Below are 27719 nucleotides of genomic sequence, written 5' to 3'. Positions count from 1 at the left end.
TATGGCAGAAAGTGAAGAGGAACTAAAAAGCCTCTTGATGAAAGTGAAAGAGGAAACTGAAAAAGTTGGCTTAAAGCTCAGCATTCAGAAAATGAAGATCATGGCATCTGGTCCCATCACTTCATGGGAAATAGATGGGGAAACAGTGGAAACAGTGTCAGACTTTATTTTTGGGGGCTCCAAAATCACTGCAGATGGTGATTGCAGCCATGAAATTAAAAGACCCTTACTCCTTGGAAGGAAAGTTATGACCAACCTAGATAGCATATTAAAAAGTAGAGATAAACTTTCTTAAACATTTAACTAGATCATTAAAATACATTTTTATTATACAGAATTATGTGACTGGGGGGCAACTTGCTAGAAGTTCAAAGAACCGAGTGACATACCTATAACCAAACTCCATTTGTTCCCATGTACTTACATATCATTGAGTTGCATTACCTATGGAATTTATCAATAAATTTTTATTTATCAATAAAAAAAAAAAAAATAAAAAAAAAAAAAAATAAATAAAAAGTAGAGATATTACTTTGCCAATAAAGGTCCGTCTAGTCAAGGCTATGGTTTTTCCAGTGGTCATGTATGGATGTGAGAGTTGGACTGTGAAGAAAGCTGAGCACTGAAGAATTGATGCTTTTGAACTGTGGTGTTGGAGAAGACTCTTGAGAGTCCCTTGGACTGCAAGGTGATCCAACCAGTCCATGCTAAAGGAGATCAGTCCTGGGTGTTCATTGGTAGGACTGATGCTAAAGCTGAAACTCCAATACTTTGGCCACCTCATGCAAAGAGTTGACTCACTGGAAAAGACCCTGATGCTGGGAGGGATTGGGGGCAGGAGGAGAAGGGGACGACAGAGGATGAGATGGCTGGATGGCATCACCGACTCGATAGACATGAGTTTGGGTGAACTCTGGGAGTTGGTGATGGACAGGGAGGCCTGGCGTGCTGTGATTCATGGGGTCGCAAAGAGCCAGACAGGACTGAGAGACTAAACTGAATGGAATACATATTTTACACAGTTTGTTATTGTGCTAAATATTATTCATAAAAGAAAAACCTATAAGCAACTGAAATTGCAACAAATTTGGGAAGAGTAAGGGAAATCATGATGCACTGGTACAAGTGGATGTTGTGATGGAAAATTCAATTGAACACATAAAGTGATGTCAGCAAAATAGTGATCTAGGACGAGTGAAGTCTCCCTTGGAAAGGAACGTATGCAAAGAGAAAACAGCTGAAAAATGTAGTAGGAGTTCTGGGAAAGAGTCAAAAAGACATCTACGGCAACAAAGTGAACACGCAACTAGGGAAGATCCAAAAGACTGGAAGGACATTTCCGTATGTTTTTATTCACACTCACCTCTCCCCTGACTTGAGCAGAGCCATCTTGATCTGTAAAGGGCAGCGGCTCAGCACCCTGCTGCCTCCCTCAAAGCAGACTCATTGCAGAAATCCTTATATGCAATATTCTCCCCTACTTGGAGCTTGCCTGGAACTGGTATCCATTTCACTTAACTCTGAGCTTGAACTGAAGAGCAGCTGGACTGGCTCATTACAGCTGCAGAAGGACTAGATATATATGGGTCCAGGGCCAGGCAATAAGGGTGGAGACATACACAAAACCATGTAAAATCCTGATAGAACTGGAGTGTGGATTTGGGGGATAGTAAGGCATTCAAAAACAATTATATATTTCCCAGAATCAGAAAGCCACTCAGGGCCAGGTAAGTTGTTGACTCAGAAATGAACTGAGTTTCCCTTTGTTTCCTGTTGGGCTGACCCCAGGACCAGGCACATGCCACGTCAGCTAGTGAAGGACAATCAGGATGTGGTATGAATCTGCAAACAGTGGGTGTGCTGTGCTTGTCCAAGTACCCAGTCATGAATACACAGAGGGAGAGAGAGAAAAGGCATACAATAAAGAAAGGTGAAACAAGAAAGCTAAAAAAAGAGACAGAGGAAAAAAGAGAGAAAAACCTGAGTCATGAAACTGTTTTTGTTACTGTTTAGTCACTAAGTCAAGACCCCTCTATTGTGACCCCATGGACCCCACAGGTTTCTCTGTCCATGGTATTCTCAAGAATACTGGAGTGGGCTGCCATTTCCTTTTCCAGTAGATCTTCCTGAATCAGGGATGCAACCTGTATCTCCTGCACTGTCAGGCAGATTCTTTACCACTGCCCTACCTGGGAAGCCTGATCCATGAAAGGAAGAAAAGAAATCGGCAACAACTCTTCCTGAACAATCACAGGAGCCACACTTAGCGCACAGCAAGTATCACACACTGTCTTGGGGAGGAGCTCCAGGTGGGCAAAAGGACACTGAGCTCAGCTCCCCCAGGACCACATTAGGGAGTCCCATCTCCTGAAAACACACGACACCAGCAGAAAGCCCCCTCCACACCAAGGCTGGATAGAACCGTCCCCACGGAGCTGGCTGGGAAGGGAAAAGAAGCCGTCAGATCAGGACTGAGCCCATAGGAGTGCCCCAGATGAGGAGGAGGAACAGGTGCTCGGAGGTCCTCCCTGGAGAGACCCATGCTCACCACACACTGGGCATTGCAGCCCTGGGATGACCGCGGGAGGTCGCAGCCCTGCAGCTGCTGTGAACCCAGGGGGACCGCAGGAGGCCTGGGAACCTGACTCCTCTCCTGAGACACGCACCCGCTCCCACTCCTGGAACAGGGTGAGGAGGCAGCTGGACATTGTCCAGGACTTGGTTAGTTTACTGAGCAGCCTGTGTGCTCCCCAGCCCACAGACACCCCCTCAGTGCCTCTGGATCTAGTTTACCCACCCCTCAGGGCAAGGGCCGGCCATGCTGGACAAAGTGGGCAGTGTGGTGTACAGAGCTGGCTCAGACAGGCAGGACGTGTGGACAGGCCAGGGTGGCCATCAGCTATCAGAGAGGGGCCTGAAGAGCAGTGTTTTGGAAATATCCTTCTCCATTTCCCTCACAGTAAAGTCCTTTAAAAGCCTACGTGACAAGGACCCCCTGTCCCACCGGCTCTCTGACTTGTCTTCAGCTCCTGTCTCCCCACCTCACTAAACTCCACCCACATCAGCCAACCTGCTGGTCCTTAAATATCCCATAAACACTCTTCCTTCCTGGAATAAGTGTTTTCTGTTCCAGAGAAATGCAGGAACCACTGTCTCTATCTTCAAGGCTGTTTTGTAGAAATGAAAAGTTGTGTGGGATGAAGGGTATTGATGTCTCTGCCTAATAGACATACAGAAATGCAAGATGTTATGCAGAACTATCTCAACAGACACATACCCATTTCTAACAGCTAAATTCTCCTGATACCATTCACAGTCTCATTCTCCACGAGACCAAAAGCTCAAGAATTTATTTCACTTATTGACATTTGTTGATGAAACAATGTCTTTCTAAAGAATAATCAATGAAGTTTTGCTGAATGACCAGTGAACAAACTCAAAATATGTAAGGATTCAGCAAAATGCTAAGCATGGGCAGACAATTAAGAAATTACATAAATAAGTAAAATGTGCTGCTTTACAGGAAGCAAAATACAACAACTGGTTTTTTTAAATCATTCTTTTAGCTTACCGAGATACGTATGCTAAGTTTCAAAAGAAGTATACAACCTGTAGATTAAAGTTTGTCTTTGTAAGTAAACAAATGCACATATTTGTCTAGGAAAATCACAAGGTAAATATACCAAAGGTAAGTATTTTTAAATGGGTAAACACAACTGATCTTTGTTTTCTATCTGGTCCCTTCTATTTTCCAAATTTTTTATAATTTGGAGGTATTATTTTAATGATCAGAAACAAGAGTTCTTATGTGAAGTCTTTATTGTTTCATGAACTTTTTATTTTTTAAAAAGGAAAGGCAAGATTTCAAAAGTTCAGACACTTCATCTAAGTACCTCCACCAAGTACAAAAGTCTTCACCATCCTAGACGCAAAATTCTCGAAGAATCTCAGTGAGAGTTAAGAGTCAATATTCTTCAGAGAATGGATACTCAGGGTGACCAACACCACTGAAAGATAAGGAGGAAGATTCATTTATTAAATCAGTCATGTTGTCATAGAGCATTACTCTATGATGCAGTCAGAATGGGCTAAAATTCTAAATCTACAAACACATCCCTCATTCTCCCCCGACAAGCACACATATAGATGTCTGCTCCATGTGCACATGGCACCTGCACGTCCAGTCCCAACATCCACATATGATATTCACTCCACAGTGACAGGTAGTTTGACTTGTTACAATTTATATGAGACCACAAGATCAGGCAGTAACTGTAGCAATCATTTCAGACACAGGTGAAATTTCTGCCCCTAGATGATGAAAAAGTGCACAGTGAACAAATTAGCTGCCCTTTTTCATACATCCATGGATAAGCAAATGAGCACTGCAAAAATGCAGAGTGCCTGGAACTTTCATCTATTGGAGAGCTACCACAAGCACCTGAATAATCACACAGCTCAAAGTGGGATTATTCCTTTCTTCATTAATAATGTATTAAAACATTTGTTACTCAGCAATTAGTATTACTGCTGTTTTCCTTTTTTTTTTTTCCATCTTTTTACTTTTCTTTCTGAATTTGTCCTTTTTAATTCATTAAAAAGTGCACTCCAAGCGATTCCAAGTGCCAGGAGCTGTGCTGTTGACCCGAGCCCACAAAGATGAGTAAGTCTAGGCATTCACAGCCTAATGAAGAAGAACATAGAATTATACTTAAGAGCCCCTAAGTACAGAAAAATAACCTTCCACATTTTTTCTTTTATCATGGCTTTTCTCAGAAGCATGATACAGCTTTACAAGCAATAGGGAGAGTTTTGAGATCCTTCATTGGAAACAAAATCTTCATTTTACCAATAATTTGTATTCCCTTCTCTCTAAACTCCCTTTCAACTTCTCTCTGTTTGATCAGTCATCTGTCTCTTCAGTCTTGACATCCTCCTGCAGTAATTAGGCAGCTGGAATCCCATGTTAGTGACTAAGTCAAAGTACAGGAGGTAGGGACTCCACAGTGGATGGATCACTGATGAACAAATACAACACAGGTGTGAGTCTTTACTCAAGAAAGCAGAAGACCCAGATGATCTTACCTGGGTGTGTCCTGCTAAGGACACAGCAGTCACTCACTGGAGTGTCAGTTAAGCTCATGATCTACTGGTAATTCAGCTTTGTGAGATAACAAGGATGGGGATGTGGGAGTTATAACAGGGAAAAAAGGCCAATGAAGAGACCAATTTGAAAGAAATGGATGATGTTTTGGAGAAAAAAGCCCATTAGGGAGAATATCCACCAGACACTTAGGGGACACAGTGGAAGCAGGCCCCCTGTGACTTCATAGCACAGATGCACATTGGATTTCATGGGACCATCCTTCACAAAAAAATAAAACAATACATTTTGTAATTTTGTTAGGTGTATTATGAATGCCTTCTTCCCAGGTGGCTCACTGATCTTCCCAGGTGGTTACTGATCCACCTGCCAAGCAGGAGACCTGGGTTCAATCTCTAGGGTCACAAGATCCATTGGAGAAGGAAATGACAATCCACTCCAGTGTTATTGCCTGGGAAATCCCCAAAACAGAGAAGCCTATTAGGCTATAGTGCATGGGATGGTAGAGTCATACAGGACTTAGAGATTAAACAAAAACAACAAAACAAGAATGTAATGCATGATGGATTCATTATTATATAGTTATTATTAATATAATTATTTTCCCCTGATGTAAAAAGAATTAAAGATGAAACATGTTCACAAGTCCCTGAATGAATACTGGGCTGCAGACACTGTGCCCTCTGTTTCCTGAGTCTCTCAGCCCTGAGAGGAGGTACACCAGCACAGGGATAAAGGGCACAAAGGAGTGAATTCACATGATGTGAACTTGGGATTTTATTGATGTGCTGTTCTGGGCTCCAATCACATTTTGGTTGGTCTGAGATGAAGCCCTAGAGGAAACCTCTGGTGTGAGGTCTTCAGGAAGCCCCTGGTTTACTCCTATGCTGGAAATCAGGACTGTCTTTCAAGAATTGAGCTTTAAAAAGCTTAGTTCACCTACTGAACTGCCTGCTACAGAAAATAACATATGTGTGAGACATCTGCAAGTCACTTACGGTAAAAATTCATAGTATCTTCTATTTCTGTTGAGGCCATCAATTGCTTTCATGTCTTCTGGACTCAGTTCAAAGTCAAACACCTGGAAGAAAGGAAAGAACCACGTTAACTCCCCCAAGAACTGGCGTCCCCCTCGGGACTGGAGGACTTTCCTACTGGATGGAAACAAGAAGAGGGGACAGGGAAGCCATGCCTGTCTTCAGCTTCCAGGTGAACAAGCCTGGGAGCATTTGCTGAGTTCTCACCTCTCCTTTCCACACCTTCTTCTTCTCTGTCCATCTCACAAATGTTACAGTGCATCAGTCCCTTATCTTTCTAAGTGAATCACTTGAAAAAACAAACAAATTAAAATCTTCTTTTACCAAGCAAAGTCGTTGGACACTCCTGACTCAATACTGAACCTGAGCTAACATTAGACTGATTAACTCTCCCCAACATGCCCTAAGGGTGACAGCATTCAGCTGAAGCAGTGTCAGAAGGAGGCTCCTCCATGAAAGCCTATTCAAGAATCTGATATCAAACATACTCATTACCTATAATTGAATCTAAAACACTTTATGTATATGCCTTTGTGGAGAAAGTTATGAAAAGTGTTTTAGACATTACAGAACACCTAAATAATTAAAAATTCATATCATAATTTTGAAACAGAAAGCTCAATTTTATCAAGAAATTCATTTTCTCCAAAGTGATGTAGTGTTTCAGTGCAACATGAACCAATGGCTTAAACACGTATTATTTTGTGGAATTCAGTAAAGTCACACTAAGTTTGAAATAAGAAATAGCTAGTCAAGACCAGTGAAGATAGCCTTAATGAAGAAGAATATACCACTCTGAGAAGCAAACTTATTTTATACTTTTCTAACACAGTACAGAAACCTGAAGAGTTAAATATAAGGGAGAGGCCAGAAATGTATTTATGAACATTTGATATATGACAGAGTTGGCAGTGAAAATCTGTGGAAAATGTGGACACTTAGATTTCCATTTAAATACTATATATATATATATATGTATATATGTATACATACATATGTATATATACATATATATATGTAATCATTTTATATCATATTAGAAAATCAGTTCCAGGTGTATTTCATACTCAAACTTGAATGCAAAAACAAAAACAATTTTTCAGGGGACCATATAATTGACTCTTGACTTGGTCTGACCCATAACTTGCATTGGGTAGTAAAATTTGCCAGAAGAAATGGTGAGTTAGTTCTGAGTTTAGATATGAAAAGGATTTTTTCCTACTCCCTAGCTTGGGATCATAATTGGGAAATTAAAAGACACTTGCTCCTTGGAAAAGTGTGAAGAAAAGCTATGACAACCTAGACAGCATATTAAAAAGCAGAGACATCACTTTTCTGACAAAGGTCCATCTAGTCAAAACTATGGTTTTTCCAGTAGTCATGTATGGATGTGAGAGTTGGACTATAAAGAAAGCTGAGGGCTGAAGAATTAATGCTTTTGAACTGTGGTGTTGGAAAAGACTCGAGAGTCCCTTGGACTGCAAGGAGATAAAAACCAGTCAATCGTAAAGGAAATCATTCCTGAAAATTCTTTGTAAGGAATGATGCAGAAGCTAAAATTCCAATACTTTGGCCACCTGATGCAAAGACCTGACTCATTGGGAAAGACCCTGATGCTGGGAAAGATTGAAGGCAGGAGAACTGAACTAGCTGTTAGTTCAGAAACTGAACTGATGGACTGGCTTGGGATCATAGGGCTCTGCTAAGATAGTTGTCACAGTCTCAGTTCAGTTCAGTTCAGTTCAGTCACTCAGTCGTGTCCGACTCTTTGTGACCCCATGAACTGCAGCACACCAGGCCTCCCTGTCCATCACCAAGTCCCTGAGTTCACTCAAACTCACGTCCATCGAGTCAGTGATGCCATCCAGCCATCTCATCCTCTGTCGTCCCCTTCTCCTCCTGCCCCCAATCCCTCCCAGCATCAGAGTTTTTTCCAGTAAGTCAACTTTTCACATGAGGTGGCCAAAGTACTGGAGTTTTAGCTTTAGCATCATTCCTTCCAAAGAAATCCCAGGGCTAATCTCCTTTAGCATGAACTGGTTGGATCACCTTGCAGTCCAAGGGACTCTCAAGAGTCTTCTCCAACACCACAGTTTAAAAGCATCAATTCTTCGGTGCTTAGCTTTCTTCACAGTCCAACTCTCACATCTATACATGACCACTGGAAAAACCATAGCCTTGACACTAGTCGGACCTTTCTTGGCAAAGTAATGTCTCTGCTTTTCAATATGCTATCTAGGTTGGTCATACTTTTCTTCCAAGGAGTAAGCGTCTTTTAATTTCATGGCTGCAGTCACTATCTGCAGTGATTTTGGAGCCCAAAAAAATAAAGTCTGACACTGTTTCCACTGTTTCCCCATCTATTTCCCATGAAGTGATGGGACCAGATGCCATGATCTTCATTTTCTGAATGCTGAGCTTTAAGCCAACCTTTTCACTCTCCTCTTTCACTTTCATCAAGAGGCTTTTTAGTTCCTCATCACTTTCTGCCATAAGGGTGGTGTCATCTGCATATCTGAGGTTATTGATATTTCTCCCAGCAATCTTGATTCCAGCTTGTGCTTCTTCCAGCCCAGCGTTTCTCATGATGTACTCTGCATATAAGTTAAATAAGCAGGTGACAATATACAGCCTTGACGTACTCCTTTTCCTATTTGGAACCAGTCTGTTGTTCCACGTCCAGTTCTAACTGTTGCTTCCTGACCTGCATACAAATTTCTCAAGAGGCAGGTCCTGTGGTCTGGTATTCCCATCTCTTTCAGAATTTTCCACTCCTTTTCTAGCCAAATATATATGAAAAAATATACAGAGAAGCATGCAGGCTCCTCACAGAAGAGTCACATCCACCTGGTAAAGCACTGAACTGCAAATGCACAAAAAAGCCAAGCCTAGAGGACAACAGATTAGATTCATGCTGCCTAACACTGTGGATTGTCAAACATTGTTAATTGTCAAATCACAGAATCAAGAGATGCAGAAGTGATCTCTGCATTAAATCCTGAAACTGGGGAAAACTTCCTGTAGAGCTATGCTAAGGGTACAGTAATGGTCTCCTACATAGAAATCAAAACACAGACAGCTTAGTAATAATAGGCACAGTCTAGAACAGAAACTTTGCAACAGCAGAAACTCAAGGAGATTAAATGTGTGAAGTGAAACCTTACAGGATTCATGGAAATACAAAATAAATCCAAAATTACTAGCGCTAATCAATGAATATAGTAAAGCTGAAGGATATAAAATTAACACACATAAATCCCTTGCATTCCTATACACTAAAAAATGAGAAAACAGAAAGAAATTAAGGAAACCATTCCATTCACCATTGCAATGAAAAAAATAAAATACTTAGAAATAAATCTACCTAAAGAAACAAATTGCAGCCATAAAATTGAAAGACCCTTACTCCTTGGAAGTAAAGTTATGACCAACCTAGATAGCATATTCAAAAGCAGAGACATTACTTTGCCAAGAAAGGTCTGTCTAGTCAAGGCTATGGTTTTTCCAGTAGTCATGTATGGATATGAGAGTTGGACTGTGAAGAAAGCTGAGAGCCAAAGAATTGATTCTTTTGAACTGTGGTGTTGGAGAAGACTCTTGAGAGTCCCTTGGACTGCAAGGAGATCCAACCAGTCCATTCTGAAGGAGATCAGCCCTGGGATTTCTTTGGAGGGAATTATACTGAAGCTGAAACTCCAGTACTTTGGCCACCTCATGCAAAGAGTTGACTCACTGGAAAAGACCCTGATGCTGGGAGGGATTGGGGGCAGGAGGAGAAGGGGATGACAGAGGATGAGATGGCTGGATAGCATCACTGACTCGATGGACGTGAGTTTGAGTGAACTCAGGGAGTTGGTGACGGACAGGGAGGCCTGGCGTGTTGCAATTCATGGGGTCACAAAGAGTCGAACATGACTGAGTGACTAAACTGAACTGAACTGAAAGAAACAAAAGACCTATATATAGAAAACTCTAAAACACTGATGAAATAAATCAAAGAAGACACAAATAGATGTAGAAATATACCATGTTCATGGATCATAAGAATCAATATAGTGAAAATTATTATACTACCCAAAGCAATCTATAGATTCAATGCAATGCCTATCAAGCTACCAACAGTATTCTTCACAGAGCTAGAACAAATAATTTCACAATTTGTATGGAAATACAAAAAACCTCAAATAGCCAAAGCAATCTTGAGAAAGAAGAATGGAACTGGAGGAATCAACCTGCCTGACTTCAGGCTCTACTACAAAGCTACAGTCATTAACAATATGGTACTGGCACAAAGACAGAAATATAGATCAATGGAACAAAATAGAAAGCCCAGAGATAAATCCACGCACATATGGACACCTTATCTTTGACAAAGGAGGCAAGAATATACAATGGAGAAAAGACGATCTCTTTAACAAGTGGTGCTGGGAAAACTGGTCAACCACTTGTAAAAGAATGAAACTAAAACACTTTCTAACACCATACACAAAAGTATACTCAAAACGGATTAAAGATCTAAACGTTAAGACTAGAAACTATAAAAATCCTAGCAGAAAACATAGGCAAAATCCTCTCCGACATACATCACAGCAGGATCCTCTATGACCCACCTCCCAGAGTAATGGAAATAAAAGCAAAAATAAACAAATGGGACCTAATTAAAATTAAAAGCCTTTGAACAATGAAGGAAACTATAAGCAAGATGAAAAGACAGCCTTCAGAAAGGGAGAAAATAATAGCAAATGAAGCAACTGCCAAAGAATTAATCTCAAAAATATAACCCAGCTCATGCAGCTCAATTCCAGAAAAATAAACTACCCAATCAAAAAATGGGCCAAAGAACTAAACATACATTTCTCCAAAGACAGACAGATGGCTAACAAACACATGGAATGATGCTTTACATCACTCATTATCAGAGAAATGCAAATCAAAACCACAATGAGGTACCATTTCATGCCAGTCAGAATGGCTGCTATCAAAAAGTCTACAAACAACAAAGGCTGGAGAAGGTGTGGAGAAAAGGGAATCCTCATACACTGTTGGTGGGAATGCAAACTAGTACAGCCACTATGGAGAACAGTGTGGAGATTCTTTAAAAAAAAAACAGAAATACAACTGCCATATGACCCAGCAATCCCACTGCTGAGCATACACACCGAGGAAACGAGGATTGAAATAGACATGTGTATCCCAATGTTCACTGCAGCACTGTTTACAATAGCTAGGACCTAGAAGCAACCTAGATGTCCATCAGCAGACGAATGGATAAGAAAGCTGTGGTACATATACACAATGGAATATTATGCTATGCTATGCTATGCTAAGTCACTTCAGTCGTGTCCAACTCTGTGCAACCCCATAGATGGCAGCCCACCAGGCTCCCCCGTCCCTGGGATTCTCCAGGCAAGAACACTGGAGTGGGCTGCCATTTCCTTCTCCAATGCATGAAAGTGAAAAGTGAAAGTGAAGTCGCTCAGTCGTGTCCGACCCTTAGTGACCCCATGGATTGCAGCCTAACAGGCTCCTCTGTCCATGGGATTTTCCAAGCAAGAGTACTGGAGTGGGGTGCCATTGCCTTCTCCAAAGGAATATTACTCAGCCATTAAAAAGAATGCATTTGAATCATTTCTAATGAGGTGGATGAAACTGGAGCCTATTATATAGATTGAAGTAAACCAGAAAGAAAAACACCAATACAGTATACTAATGCATATATGTGGAATTTATAAAGATGGTAATGATGACTGTATATGTGAGATAGCAAAAGTGACACAGATGTGAAGAACAGTCTTTTGGACTCTGTGGGAGAATGCAAGGGTGGGATGATTTGAGAGAATAGCATTGAAACATGTATATTGTCATATGTGAAACAGATCACCAGTCCAGGTTCAATGCATGAGACAGGGTGCTTGGGGCTGGTGCACTGGGGTGACCCTGAGGGATGGGATGAGGAGAGAGGTGGGAGGGGGCTTCAGGATGGGGAACACATGTACACCCATGGCTGATTCATGTCAATGTATGGCAAAAACCACTACAATATTGTAAAGTAATTAGCCTCCAATTAAAATAAATTAATTAATTTAATTTAAAAAGGAGGTTAAAGATCACTGCCATAAATATGTGCCCCCTAATTCACATCTTGATGGTGTTAGAAAATGAGTTTTTGAGAGGTGATTAGGACATGATTGTGGAGCCCTCATGAATGAGATTTTTTAAATATCATATAATATAAGAGACTTGGGACAGCTCTGCGGCCCCCTCCACCATGTTAAGGTACAAGGAGAAGCCTGTGACCTGGAGGAGGGCCCTTACTTGACCACACGGGCACCCTGACCTCAGACCTCCAGCTTCAGAACTGTGAGAAACAAATTTCACTTTTTTCTCAGTCGCTCAGGCTGTAGTATTTTGTCAAAACACACAAAACAGTCTAAAAAAATCACATAATGCAATTTCATCAATTGAAAACAAAGACAAACACATATCATTTGTACAACATGACAGAATAAATTGGAGACATAGCACTGGAGTTAAAAATCTCTGCTTTCTGTCCAACTGTAACCCTCTGCAGCCATGCCAACTCTCCTGTTGTCACATCAGTTGGAGCAAACCACCAGGAATACACACAAAGCTTTCATGCACGGGAAAGAGCAGGTAACGCATCTTGACTCAAGGAAAGTCCTGAGAGATGGACACAGAATGACCCTCGTGAAGGATATTCCCTAGGAGCCCTCTGCCCACAGTCTCACTCATCATCACCTGTATGTTCTCTTTGACCCGCTTCTTGTTGAAACTCTTGGCCAGAACCACAACCCCACGTTGTATCTGGTAGCGAAGGGCAACTAGAGCTGGGGTCTGCTTGTGCTTTTGGGCAATGGCAGAGAGAACTGGGTCCTCCAAGAGAATGGGGTGGTTCAGGTTCACCCTGGAAGGAAATACAGAAATGATGAGGAGCTAAGACAAATGAGTCTCAGCTGAGACTTATTTGTCTTAGGTTCTCAAACAGACCAAGAAGGTCCACGGTAGACAGGGCTTCTCAAAGTGTGGTTCATGGACCAACAGCATCAGCATCACTTGGGATCTTCTAAGAAATACAAATTCCATGGTTTAGCTGAAGACAAACTGAATCAGGACCTCAACTGTGTAACCTCCCATTCTGTGTTTACAGAGCTCTGCAGATGATTCAGATGCATTATTGAGTTGAGACCAGGACTGCCAAACTCATGGATTGTTCTTTAAATCTGAGAGGTTGTTTTTCTTCTATTATCAAGAGCATGAATAGAGAAACAGAAGGAAAAAAAACAGGGATCATTTTTAAATTTCACTTTTCTAAGGTACTAATTGAGAGGTCTCAAAATAAGAGACATTTATTTCATCATTATTCTACTATAGATGTTTACAAAAATGGTTCATCGAAATTTTTTCTAACATGATTGATCTATGAGTTACATATTATTATCCTACTTTTAGACATAAGGTAAGAGGCTTGGAACATCTATTTTTAGAAATGTGTTCCGTGGTTAATAAATAAGTAAATCATGACATAATGCTGTGTCTCTGATCTCAACTGGGGAACTATATGTAGATTTTAATGCAGACATTTATTACTGATGAGTCGACAAGCTAATACAATGTGGGAAAACAGCCTGGGTGATGGGATGATAAAAGAGAAGAATTCATTTCATCCCTCCCCGCTCTCCCCCCTGCCTATGAGAGCTATCTGAGCACTGTACAATGTAAACTATTTCATCAAAAATTGAATTTCAGGGAAAATTCCAGTTGTCTTCAATAGGATTCAGTACCATTCTTTTACTCGTTGGGATCCCAGAGCACCAAAGGCAACAAGAACGATATCATGTGACTTGCAGAAATCCAACAGTTTGCTCTGATTGAGATAAGGGTGACATTCCACCTGTAGAATGCCCAAAGAGAACAGTGTCAGATTATATGCAAAGGTAATATTAACAGGAGAGATAAAGATTAAAAGGTTAAAAAAAAAATGCTGAGGGAAAAAATGTAACATTAACTGGAAACTTGAAATATCAACAGCAAGAGTGAAATAGAGAAAAGTGTGTTAATATAGTTAATTTTATGATGGAAATGGATGGGAGAAAAAGTCCAAGATTGAGTAATCAAAATATGGGCTCTACATCTGAGTAAAAGTTTCAGAATAAATATTTTATCTACTGTTAGTATTACCATGAACCTTTAATTTCGCCCTCTAACCTAGACGGTTTTCATCATCCCCAGCACTTTTTTTTTATACTGTACTCCCTGTTGAAGGCCCATAAAGGATGAGACCACCAAGACTAAGGATTTAGCCATCAAAACTCCACACAAATTCTTAAGTCAGTCTTACATGATTTTTCTTTTTTATTTACTTCCTTTTCCATCTTTTCATGGTTTTCCTTCCTATACACGGTTTGCTACAAGCAGTTTCCCGTCCAGTTTTTGGTCATGCTTTCATCTCAGAAAAACACCTCTGGCTTCTATCCATAATTTACCCGGAAGCTTTCCCCACCTTTTCCACCCAAATTTATCAGACAGAGATACCATTATGGATTCTATTCACACCATCCAGACAGAGGCTCTGTACTCTAGAATCTTCTGTCCACAAAGGTTGGATGAATAGGAGAGGAGGAAAGACAGACATCAGGCTCCAGTGCAAGAAGGAGGTTGTGAAGAGCAGGAGGGAGAGGAGCCGAGCTGCTCACCTGGTTGCAGACGGGCTTGTACTTGAGCCCCGGCTTGTTCAGGATCTTCTGCAGCTGCTTGTGGTTGAAGTTGGACACCCCGATGGACTTGGTCAGCCCTGCATCCTTACACTTCTCCAGGGCCTGGAAAGGAGGGGTGGTGAACAATTACATGGAATGACAGAGCAAGAATAAATGCTGAGAAACATCGGTAATCACCATCATTCATCAAGAATTAGCATTGATTTTCAAGAAGAAAAAATGGAAAAAGTCATGACACAGGAAGAATTACTGTCTCCTCCTTAGAAAAACCCTACAGTAGACATATCACATGGAAGGAAAGAGATACCTGTCTGCACTCTCCCATATTCTCCCCCTTCGTTCCTCTCTGTGAACATTTCAGCAATGGTTTCCTCCCCACAACCTCAACATCACAACCCTTAGATTCATGAACTGCTGAGTCTGATGGGCCACAGCCCATTCTCACAGGTGGAAGAAATGAAGGAGGTTCCCCCTCTTCTGGCTCCTCTCCTGGTTCTCTCCTCCCTGGACTCACCTCCCATGTAAAACAGAGATCCACTGAGTCAAATATCAGTTTTCCATTTTCATCTTTTGGAAATAATTCCTCCCCTGGCTGGAACAGAAGCAGGCCTTTTAGAGATGTCACAAAGTAATTTCCCAACATTTACCCAGGGTGACAGGCATCAGGAATTAAACATACATGAGATAGATTTAAACTTTCTAGATACTAATATCTGCAAAGTGATTTGTTTGTGGAGTTGTAAACAGTGTCTTTAGGATGGAGGTTTATTCTAATCTCTTATACTTAATATATGTTGTAATAAATACAATTTTTCTAGGTCCTAAAAGTGACTCACGGTGATTTCTGTGAATTTTGTCTGTTCCTTGTACTTTTCTATTTTGAAATGCCTCTCGAGCTAGAACTGGTAGTAAGTTATATGGGCTTTATTTCCAGCATAAATATTGCAATCACTTTCTTTTCTCTTTGAGGATCAGATGCCATAGGGCAGGCATATGAACCAGCAAGGCTCAAGTTAGGTGGATATGGAATGTGGAAGATCCAGACAAGCTCTCAAATTTGTGACCATGAGCCTTGAACAGCTCCAAGGCCATATTTGCCACCAATGGAAAATGTTCAGTAAACATAAACAATACCATGAGTAAAGCCATGATAAGGGATAGAAATTAAGAGACATTTTTGAAGAGTACTGCAACTCTTACAATCTGTCTGTGACTGGGACTTGCCATCCACATAATCCACTAAGTGATTTTGCAACAGATGACTTGAGTTGATTTCTATAACTTGAAATCAAGAATTCTAAGTAAACCGTTCTTATTGGATAAGTGCAATTTACAAACATCATCCTGAAGACAGACAAGAGTGTAGGCAAGGTCTTCTAAGTCCCCATAAAGGTATGAGGTTTAGACACACCCAGAGGGAGCACCACCAAATCTGCTCAACTTAAAAGGATGAAAGACAAGATAAAGTCATCATGTTCAATGTAAGGCAGTGTCATGCTCACCACAGATGCACCAAACTCTTGGTTCATGAAATCCCCAGAGGCTCAGGAGTCATAACCAGGACTGTGTGCAGAACTGGCTTATTTCTCAAGCTTTTCAGGTAGAAAAACTCAGATTATTTAATACCTTTCCCTGGGAGTCTTGTAAGAGATTCCAAGAAACTCAGTAAAAAGATGATTACAAATGATTATTTGGGGGATTCTACTCTAGTGTAATCATCCCTTCAACCTACTAAGAAAAATCTTTATCCAACCATCCAAGAAAGTTGATGCACATTCTAACACAAGATACAAAATGATGTGATCACAGAAAGTTCTAACCTTCAGAGCCACTGGAATATGAATAATATAGAGATCAACATAGTCCAGTTGAAGATTTTTCAGTGATTTTTCCAAGGCTGGTCGGACCAACTCTGGTCGAAGGGAAGTTAACCAAAGCTGCAGAGGTTAAAGAATGGAAGTTGTATTAATAACACTTCAGGTAACTTTTTTTTCCTTACCACTTGGCTGTGGGATATTACTACCTTGACCAAGGATACATCCGGGCTCATGGCATTAAAGCACCAACTCTTAACCACTAAACCATGAGGGAACCCTAATACTTCAGGAATGTATGTAAGAATAGTTCACCAATCATTCACTGAACAATGATCCTATTATATAATTGTCACCTGGGCAAAATCACTTCCACACATGTGCACACACTCAACACACAGCACCTTTGAGGTGTAGAATATGTCTTCTCTCTTCACAGTGCCATCTGCAATCTTGCTTCGAATGGCCTGGCCAACTTGCTCTTCATTTTGGTACACATGAGCACAATCGACATGGCGGAACCCAACCTCTATAGCAAATTTGGTGATTTCCAGAGCTTCTCTCTTAGCAGCCTACATAAGCAACAAGGTAGAAGTTGAGTATCTACATGATCAAGAGATTGCTAAGGCACAAGATTGATCTTCCTGAGAATCAGCATTTCTTTGTGCTTTTGGTTCATTCTGCAAGTGTTGTGATAAACTCATGACAGTTTCTCTGAATGTTCCTGGCCAGAGATTAAATGGGCACCAAGGAACCCTTCAATCCCAGATGGCCAGTGGTTGATCACAGGCCTCAGAGGACCCCAAGACAACCTCCAGGTTCAGTGATTTGCTGGAAGACCTAAAGGACTCAGCATAAAGTTGTAGTCATGGATAAGATTTATACTGTGAGATGTTTGAGGCAAAATCAACAAAGGCGTAAAATGCCTGGTAAAAGCATCAAGAATCATGTGAAAGCTTCTAAGACTTCTATCTCCCAGTGAAGCCACACAGAATACAAATAAAAAGCATGTATATTGAATAAAGTGATATTTTCATATAAGTATACATTGCTAATGGAGAAGGCAATGGCACCCCACTCCAGTACTTTTGCCTGGAAAATCCCATGGACGGAGGAGCCTGGTAGGCTGCAGTCCATGGGGTCACTAGAGTCGGACACAACTGAGCAACTTCACTTTCACTTTTCACTTTCATGCATTGGAGAAGGAAATGGCAACCCACCCCAGTGTTCTTGCCTGGAGAATCCCAGGGATGGGGAAGCCTGATGGGCTGCTGTCTATGGGGTCGCACAGAGTCGGACATGACTAAAGCGACTTAGCAGCAGCAGCAGCATACATTGCTAATGATTACCACAATCAACTTAGGCAACAGATCCATCACCTCACATACTTAAATTTAGGGCATGTTTGTAAGAAAATTTAAGTTCTAGTCTCTACAAAATCTCAAGATATAGCCCATTATCTTTAACTATAATCATCATGCTATACATCAGGTGTTCAGACTTTATTCATCTTAGGACTGAAAATTTGTACCCTTGACCAACATCTTTTCATTTTTCCTAGACTTATCACCACTTTCTGGTCACCATTCTCTACTCTTTCTTCTATGAGTTCCACTTTTTTGTATTCCACCTATAAGATCATACAGTAATTGTCTTTCTGTTTATGTCTTGTTACACTTAGCTTAAAGTTAGTTCATCTGTGTGGTTGTAAATGACAGGGTTAATTTCATTTTTAATATTGAATAATATTCTATTTCTTTTTATGTGATTCAGACTCATTCCTGTTTCAAGGAGGTAGATAGTTGGTGTAGCTTCTCTCTGTTAGGGTTAGTCCTGGATTATCTTAAATGCTCAAGTATTTGTGTATACCAAGGAATGAACCCACTGAGCTTTAGTAACAGCCTGGACACTTCCCTCCCCTCAACCCAATTTGTACTACAAAGTACTGTCTTCTGTTTCCAAAACGTGTCTAACTATTTCCATCGGTTTTATAGGTGAAAAACATGAGGCTCAAAGTTTAAGGACCAGTCCATTGTCACAACTACATACTATAAACACAAGATAGATAGCAAATTTTCTGGTTTACAACATAGAGACTTGTCCACTAGCTCCTCTTTTATACTCCAGCGCTGAAAACAATACTTAAATAAAAACATATTACAAAACACAAAGATACATTACAAAACCTGGCCTGTAAGATTGCATCTCATCACCTCAAATGATACTATAGTTCCCATCAGAAGAAGTTTCCAAGCAGAAACAGAAGCACAGGGCAAAACACAGCTGGAGTGTTCCTGCCCTGGCACCTACTAGGCACCCTACAGTAGAAAAACAATTTTCTCCCATTATTTTTCAGTCACCTCATCTTCAGCACCTTCCACCTAAAAACTTCTCTGGGTCATATCTTTTTGGAAGGAGGAAAGAGTTCTTGAACTAATAAAATCTACAGAGAAACCCCACCATTGCAATCATCCTTAAAGCAAAGCAGCTGACAGTAAGTGTTCTCCACAGCCAAGTCTCACCTCTTCTGCCAATCTGGGAAAGAGATGGAAACTGGAAGGAAACCCAGAGTAATCTGCAGGTGAGCACAGCCTCAGACCCTGATGCAGAGTGGAGACTGAATGCTATCTCCCCTTTCATAGGGTATGGTTCTAACCTGGCTAGTGGAACCACATGACCCTCCCAGAGTCACACAGGAGCTCAGTGCTTGACAACCCAAGTCCCTTCTGCTCATGTACATCCACTACTATTTATATCTCAACCCCAAACAACTACTGTTACCTCTGGAGGTGCATAGGTTCCAAATCCAAGGACAGGAATGAAGTGGCCATCATTAAGCTTCACCTTCTGGCTTTTGGGATCCATTGCCTGTTGTTCCTCTGAGTAAGCAGATTGATTTTTTCTTCCGCCTTCAGAGGTTATAAATAACAAGAAGGTAACACTCCAGCTGCACTGTCCAATGTTAGCAGATGCATTGTAGAAGTGTGATTAAACTAATGCCCATGGAGTCAGAGAGTTAACTTGTTTGATTTTTTTTTTATCAGTATAACCTAAAGTATATATAAATTGAGATTGGCTGAGTGATTAATGACCATTAGTTAAACTAGAAATTTCCACACACCAATCTTTTTTTTATTTTCTATTATAGGCCCAATCTCAATCAAACATAAACTGAAACAACTATCTTACAGTACAAACAGCACACATAAACACATCACAAAATATAAAAGTGATAACAGCATTTTTGAAAATGTTATACCTTAATAAAGAATCAAAACTTCAAATGAAAGTAAATTTTCCTTTTAACATTTCCCACCAGCAAACTTATTTTGCTTTACAGACTTGACAGTGGTGAAATCCTGAACAGGATACCTAAACCAGACATTTTGGAAAAGTATTTATTGGAGGTTAATTATTAATAGCTTTAGGATACCATGTGCAGTGTGCAAAGACACTCTGAGTGTTTCTATGTTGTACTTAGTTATATAACTTTTAGAGTACACTTGCTTTCCAGGTGGCCCTAGTGGTAAAGAACCTTCCTGCCAAAGAAGGAGATGTATAGTTTTTATCACTGGGTTCAATCCCTGGGTTGGGAAGATCCCCTGAAGGAGGGCATGGCAACCCACTCCAATATTCTTGCCTGGGGAATCCCATGAACAGAGGAGTCTGGTGGGCTGCAGTCCATGGGGTTGCAAAGAGTCAGATGGGACTAAAACAGCTTAGCACACACCCAGAGTATTTTCATAATGTAACTGATACATACTTTACATAATTTACTAACTTGTTGAACATTATTCATAAAAGAAAACCCAATAAACTACACGTGTGTTAGTCGCTCAGTCATGTCCAACTCTTTGCGACCCCATGGAGTGTAGCCCACCAGGCTCCTCCAGCCATGGGATTTTCCAGGTAAAAATTCTGGAGTAGTTTGCTATTTCCTTCGCCAGGGGATCTTCCTGACCCAGGGATCGAACCTGAGTCTCCTGCATAAGGTACATAAATTATAACACATTTGGAAAGAGTAAGGGAAATTGTGATGCACTGATATATGGGGGTGTGGTGAGGTTTAACAAAATTTAACATATATAGTGATGTCAGCAAAATGGTGAAGTTGCAAAATGGTGAATTCTCCCTTGGAAAGGCAAGAAATGAAAGAGAAAGCAGCTGCAAAACCTCCTAAGATCTCTGGAAAATACTCAAAGATCTACAGCAACAAAGTGAACACACAATTAGGAAAAATCAAGAACAGTATGGTAGGAAATTTCCTCATGTATTACTCACCTGTACCCTCCTCCTGCCTGGGACAGTGCAATCTTGATCAGCCCCCAGTTGCTTCCCTCAATCCAGAGTGATCAAAGAAAACCAACTGTGCAATGTTCCAACCAACTTGGGGGCTTTCTGGGGACTGGTGCCTGTTCCAGTTAACTCTAAGCTTAAACTGAAGAGCAGCTGGAATGGCTATTGTAGCTGCAGGGGAACTATATATACACACACAGAACCAAGGACAAAGGAATAAGGGTGGAGCCATAGACTGGACCATGTATTGATAAAACCCTGAGTAGAACTGGGGTGTGGATTTGGAAGCCATAGGGCATTCAAAAACAGTCATAAATTCACTGGACTCAGAAAGCCACCCACAGGCCAGGCAAGATGCTGACTCAGAAATGAACTGAGTCACCCTTAGCTTTCCTGTTGGGATGAAACAAGAACAAGGAGAATGCCAGGCAAACTAGTGAAAGCCAGTCAGGACAAGGGACAAGATCTATCAAGAGTGAGTATTTGCCTGCTGTTTCAGGTAGCCAATTATGAACACACACATACACACACACACACACACACACACACACACACACACACAGAGGAACACACACATATCTGGATGGGGCAGGGAGGCCAGACGGGCCCGAGGAGCAGGGTCTGGGGCTCTGATGGTGTGCCAGGGCTGCACCACAGGCACGGCCACCCGCACCAGGGGCTGTTCCAGCATGCCTCCCTCCAGCTCTGCCACCCTCTGGGGCAAAGGTGCCAGAGTGGAGGAGGTGGGTACACACTTACACGGGGTGGAACCAGTCTGGACCCAACCCTCAGAGTTCTGCTCCAGCATCTTGGGACCCACCTGGCCCAGTTGGGTGGGGACAGCCACTGAGCACAGGAGAAGCCTTTGCTCACACTGGGCTCTGGCTCTAGTCTTCCCCTCCCCGTCCCCCTCCCACCAAGGTGACAGTTGCCAGCAGGCCCTGGGAAAGGGTAACCCTGCCCACCTCAGCTTGAGCTCTGCCCCCAAAGCCTCTGGGCACACAGACTGCACAGGGACACATCCACAAAAGCACAGCCCCGCAAAACCAGGACAGGTAACTTTTTCACCTAATTTCATAGAGACAGAGGATGTTAAGCAAAATAAGAAGACAGAGAAATCTGTTTCAGATGAAACAATGGAAAAAAATCTGCTAATAAGATAGATATTAATAATGTACCAGAATTCAGAACAGTAATAAGAATGTTATTCTAACTACAAAATAGAACATACTAACATTCACATGATAGGGGTTCCAGAAAGAAAAGAGAGAGGAAAAGGGGAAGAAAATGTATCTGATGAAAATATGGCTAAAATTTTCTCAACCTGGGACTTCCCTGGTGGTCCAGTGGTAAGGATTCTGTGCTTCCACTGCAGGGGGCACAAGTTCTGAAACTGGTTGGGGTACTACTTAGCAAAGGTGATTAAAATCATGAGACGGGGAGGTTCCTGGATTACCTGGGTCACCCTGGTGTAATCACAAAGTCCTTATATGTGGGACCTGGAAGGGTTGTAGTCAAAGATAGGTGGGAAGACAGAAGCATTAGATAAGAGACTCGAAGACACTATGCACTGTCTCTGAGATGGCAGGAGAGTCTACAAGACCAAGAACGCAGTGTTCTCCTGCTGTTCAGTCCCTCAGTGATGTCCAACTCTACCACAGCATGGACTGCAGCACGCCAGACACTTCTACCCTTCACTGTCTCCCAGAGTGTGCTCAAACTCATGTCCTTAGAATTGTTGATGCCATCTAACCATCTCATCCTCTTTCACCGTCTTCTCCTCATTTTCTTAATCATTCCCAGCATCAGGGTCTATTCCAAAGAGTTGCCTCTTCTGGTCAGATGACCAAAGTATTGGAGCTTCAGCTTTAGCATGAGTCCTTCCAATGAATATTCAGTGTCGATTTCCTTTAGGATTGACTGGTTTGATTCCCTTGCTGTCCAAGGGACTCTCAAGAGCCTTATCTGGCATCACAGTTTGAAAATATCAATTCTTCAGCACTCAGCCTTCTTTATGGTCCAACTCTCACATCAGCACATGACTACTGGAAAAAACAGAGCTTTGACTATACAGAACTTTGTCAGAAAAATGATCTCTCTCCTTTTTAATATGCTGCCCAGGTTTGTCATAGTTTTTCTCCCAAGGAGATTTTAATTTTAAGGTCAGCATCCTCAGTGATTTTGGAGCCCAAGAAAATAAAATCTGTCACTGTTTCCATTGTTTCCCCGTCTATTTGCCATGAAGTGATGGGACCAGATGCTGTGATCTTAGTTTTTTGAATGTTGAGTTTCAAGTTGGCTTTTTCACTCTCCTATTTCACCTTCATCAAAAGGCTCTTTAGTTCCTCTTCCCTTTCTGCTATAAGGGTTGCATCATCTGCATACATGAGGTTATTGATATTTCTCCCCAAATCTTGTTTCCAGCTTGTGATTTATCCAGCTTGGCATTTTGCAGGATGTACTCTGCATGAAATACAGATAAGCATGCTGACCATATACAGCCTTGATGTGCCTGTTTCCCAATTTTGAACCACTCTGTCATTCCATATCCAATTCTAACTGTTGCTTCTTGGCCTGCATACAGGTTTCTCAGGAGGCAGGTAAGGTGGTCTGGTATTGCCAACTCTTTAAGATGTATCCACAATTTGTTGTGATCCATACTGTCAAAGGCATGAGCCTAGTCAATAAAGCAGAAGTAGATGTTTTTCAGGAATTCTTTTGCATTTTCTGTGATCAAATGGATGTTGGCAATTTGATCTCTGGTTCCTCTGCCTTTTCCAAATCCAGCTTGTATATCTGCTATTGAAGCTTAACTAGAAGGATTTTGAGCATTACTTTGGTAGCCTGTGAGACGAACACACTTATGTGACAGTTTGAACATTACTTGGCACTGCCCTTCTTTGGGATTGGAAAGAAAGTTGACCTTTTCCACTGCTGAGTTTTCCAAATTAGCTGCCATATTGAGTGCAACACTTTAACAACATCATCCCTTAGCATTTGAAATAACTTAGCTGGAAATCCTTCACCTCCAATAGCTTTGTTCATAGTAATGCTTCCTAAGGCCCACTTGACTGATGTCTGGCTCTAGGTGATTGAACATACCACCCTGGTTATCCAGGTCATTAGAACCTTTTTTGTACATTTTTCTGTGTATTCTTGCCACTTTTTTCTTAATTTCCTCTGCTTATGTTAGATCTTGGAGAAGGCAATGGCACCCCACTCCAGTACTCTTGCCTGGAAAATCCATGGACAGAGGAGCCTGGTGGGCTGCAGTCCATGGGGTCGCTAAGAGTCCGACACGACTGAGCGACTTCACTTTCACTTTTCTCTTTCATGCATTGGAGAAGGAAATAGCAACCCACTCCAGTATTCCTGCCTGGAGAATAGCCTGGTGGGCTGCTGTCTATGGGGTCACACAAAGTCGGACACGACTGAAGCGACTTAGCATAGCATGTTAGATCTTTACAGTTTCTGTCCTTTCTGTGGTCATCTTCACATGAAATGTTCCCTTGGTATCTCTAATTTTCCTGAAGAGATCTCTAGTCTTTCTCATTCTATAGTTTTAATCTATCTCTTTGCTTTGTTAACTTATGAAGGTGTTCTTATCTCTCTTTGCTATTCTTCAGAACTCTGCATTCAGTTGCCTATGTATTTCCCTTTCTCTTTTGCCTTTCACTTCTCTTCTTTTCTCAGGTATTTGTAAGGCCTCCTCAGACAACCATTTTGTCTTCTTGCATTTCTTTTTCTTGGGGGTGGTTTCAGTCACTGCCTACTGTACAATATTATGAACCTCCATCTACAGTTCTTCAGGCACTCTGAATCAGATCTAATCTCTTGAATCTATTTGTCACTTTCATTGTATAATCATAAGGGATTTGATTTAGGTCATGTCTGAATGGCCTAGTAATTTTCCCTACTACAGGGAGGAACCACAGTCCCACCCATTAGCAGAGAATTGGATAAAAGATTTACTGAACATGGCCCTGCCCACCAGAGCAAGACTCAGTTTCCCCCACAGCCAGTCCCTCCCATCAGGTAGCCTCTTATCCTCATCCATCACAAGGCAGACAGAAGGAGCAAGAATTTCAATCCCATGACCTCCAAAATGAAAACCACAATCACAGAAAAGTAACCAAAATAATCACATGGATCATAGCCTTGCATAACTCATGAGTCATGCCATACATGGCCCCCAAGATGGATGAGTCATGGTGGAGAGTTCCAACAAAACTTGGCTCACTAGAGAAGGGAATAGCAAACCACTTAGAATTCTTGCCTTGAGAACCCCATGAACAGTAGGAAAAAGCAAAAAAGATATGACCCTGAGAGATGACTCTGCCAGGACAGTAGGTGTCCAATATGTTATATGCTAGGGAAGAGTGGAGAAATACAACCTGAAAGAATGATGAGGCTGAGCCAAAGAGGAAATGACACCCAGCTCTGGATGTGTCTGGTGGTGAAAGTAAAGTCTGATGCTTTAAAGAACAGTATTGCATAGGAACCTGGAACATTAGGACCATGAATCTAGGTAAATTGGATTTAGTCAAACAGAAGATAGCAGGAGTGAATATGGATTTTTTAGGAATCAGTGAACTAAAATAGATGGGAATGGGTGAATTTAATTCAGATGATGATTATATCAACTACTGCAGGGAAGCATCCCATAGAAGAAATGGAGTAACCCTCATAGTCAACAAAAGAGTCCAAAATGCAGTACTTAGGTGAAATCTCAAAATGACAGAAGGTACTCAATCCATTTCCAAGGTAAACCATTCAATATCACAGTAATCTAAGTCTATGCCCCAACCACAAATGCAGGAGAAGCTGAAGATGAACGTTCTATGAGGACCTACAAGAACTTCTAGATCTAACACCAAAAAAAAAAAAAGATGTCCTTTTCATCATAGGGGACTGGAATGCACAAGTAGGAAGTCAGGAGATACCTGGAGTAATGGGCAAGTTTGGCCTTGGGGTACAAATGTAGCAGGGCAAAGGATAACAGAGTATTATCAAGAGAACGCTGTAGTCTTAGCAAACACACTCTTCCAACAACCCAAGACCTGTTCTCTAGGAGTTGGATAAAGCAACAAAATAGATTTCCCCTACAAACTCCAGAAAAGACCATAAGCCTGCTGGCACTTTGATTTTAGACCTCAGAACTGTATTTTGAATTTGTGACCTCCAGATATATAAATGAATACCTTGGTGGTGTTTCAAAGCACAAAGTTTTTGGTCATTTGTTATAACAGCAGCGTTAACTAAGACAGATGTGGTTAAAGTCAGCTCCACCTCCATCTGCTGCATCATGAGTTTTACCCTTTACTGGAATGTTTCTCTGACCTCAGAGGCAGGTGGTCATCTCCCCAAGCACAGGAACCTTGACTCTTGATTCCACTTTCTTCCATAGTAACTGACTGATTCCATGGTCCTCATTACAGCAAAGTCTTTGAAAACTGTGTATACTCTGTTCCATATTGGTCTCTTCACATCATTTCTTGGACCAACTTTACTCAGGGTTTGCCTTCACTACTCTATCAAAGCTGCACTTGATCCTGCCAAGGTTAACTGCTGAATCCAGTGGTGCATTTTCAATCTTCTTTTACTTGACCCAATGAAAGCACTGGACTCTTTTCTCCTGCAAACACTTACTTCACATGCGTTGTAAAAACAGTCCCTCCTACTTCACTCGCTGATCCTTTTCAGCCTCTTTTGCCGGTTCCTTCAGTTTTGGGGTGTTTTTTTTTTAAGGATTTTCTTAATGCTTATTTCTCATGAAGCTTGACTATCCTGTCCACACCACTCACTGTATAATGTAATATCTCTGACTGGTTAGTTTCATGGTTTTAAGAGACTATATTTGACAATTTTCAGACATGAATATTTTGTCTAAAACTTTTCTCTAATTGATTTGCATGTCCAATTCTATGCACCCATCTTCACTTGGATACCTAAAGGCATTTGAAAGATGAGTTTCTATAACTGAACTCATGATCTTCCCACAAAAATGAGATTCCCCGAATTGTCTCCATCTGAGCAAATGACATCTGCATTTCCTGTTACTTAAACACAAACACCTGGAGTCAACTTTGATTCCCCTTTACCTTTCATCATATGTCCAACATGTTAGCAGTCTAGTTAATGCTGCCCCTAAAATAAGTTCCTATTCCAATACCTCTGGCCATCTTTACTGCTCCTTCTGTGGTTCCAGCCAACATTATCTCTCACCTAAATTCCTGTAGAGTCCTAAAAAAGGGCCCTTTTTACTCTTTTTCTTCTAAACATAACAACCAGAGTGATTTTTTTGAAAACATGTCAGCTCATGTAACTACTGTGCTCAAAACCAAAATATCATTCTCCACTTCTCTCAGAATAAAGACCTCTCAAAAACCCACATGACACAGACCCCATGGCCCCACTGGCTCTCTGGCTTGTCTTCAACTCCTGTCTTCTTCCCTCACTAAACTCCACCCACATCAGCCAACTTGCTGGCCTTCAAATGTTACATGAACACTCTTCCTTCCTGGACTTAACGTTTTCTGTTCCAGAGAAATGCAAGGAGCCACTGTCTCTATGTTTCAAGGCTGTTTCTTGTACAAATGAAAAGTTGTGTGGGATTAAAGGTAGTTGGTGTCTCTGCCTAACAGATGGACTGAAATGTGAGAGATTGTACAGGATTTTCTCAACAGACACCTACCCATTTCTAACAGCTAAATTCTCATAATGACATTCACTG

At 41.3% G+C, this 27719-nt stretch overlaps 1 protein-coding gene across 1 annotated transcript; it reads right to left on the bottom strand.

Moving 5' to 3' along the window:
• Positions 1–3837: 3837 nt before the first annotated feature.
• Positions 3838–19555, bottom strand: LOC129624949 (dihydrodiol dehydrogenase 3-like). The gene is made up of 9 exons (XM_055543142.1): positions 19472–19555; positions 17095–17262; positions 16697–16813; positions 15391–15468; positions 14856–14978; positions 13944–14053; positions 12901–13066; positions 6103–6185; positions 3838–4007 (listed from the first exon to the last, which is right to left on the bottom strand). Exons 1-9 carry the CDS (start codon positions 19553–19555, stop codon positions 3965–3967), a joined length of 972 nt encoding a protein of 323 aa, XP_055399117.1. The 3' UTR covers positions 3838–3964.
• Positions 19556–27719: the final 8164 nt, after the last annotated feature.

Source organism: Bubalus kerabau, chromosome 13, assembly GCF_029407905.1.
Source record: "Bubalus kerabau isolate K-KA32 ecotype Philippines breed swamp buffalo chromosome 13, PCC_UOA_SB_1v2, whole genome shotgun sequence".
Classification (NCBI taxonomy): domain Eukaryota; kingdom Metazoa; phylum Chordata; class Mammalia; order Artiodactyla; family Bovidae; genus Bubalus; species Bubalus kerabau.
The sequence above is the reverse complement of the archived record's forward strand: the minus strand, read 5'-3'. Positions and strand labels throughout refer to the sequence as shown.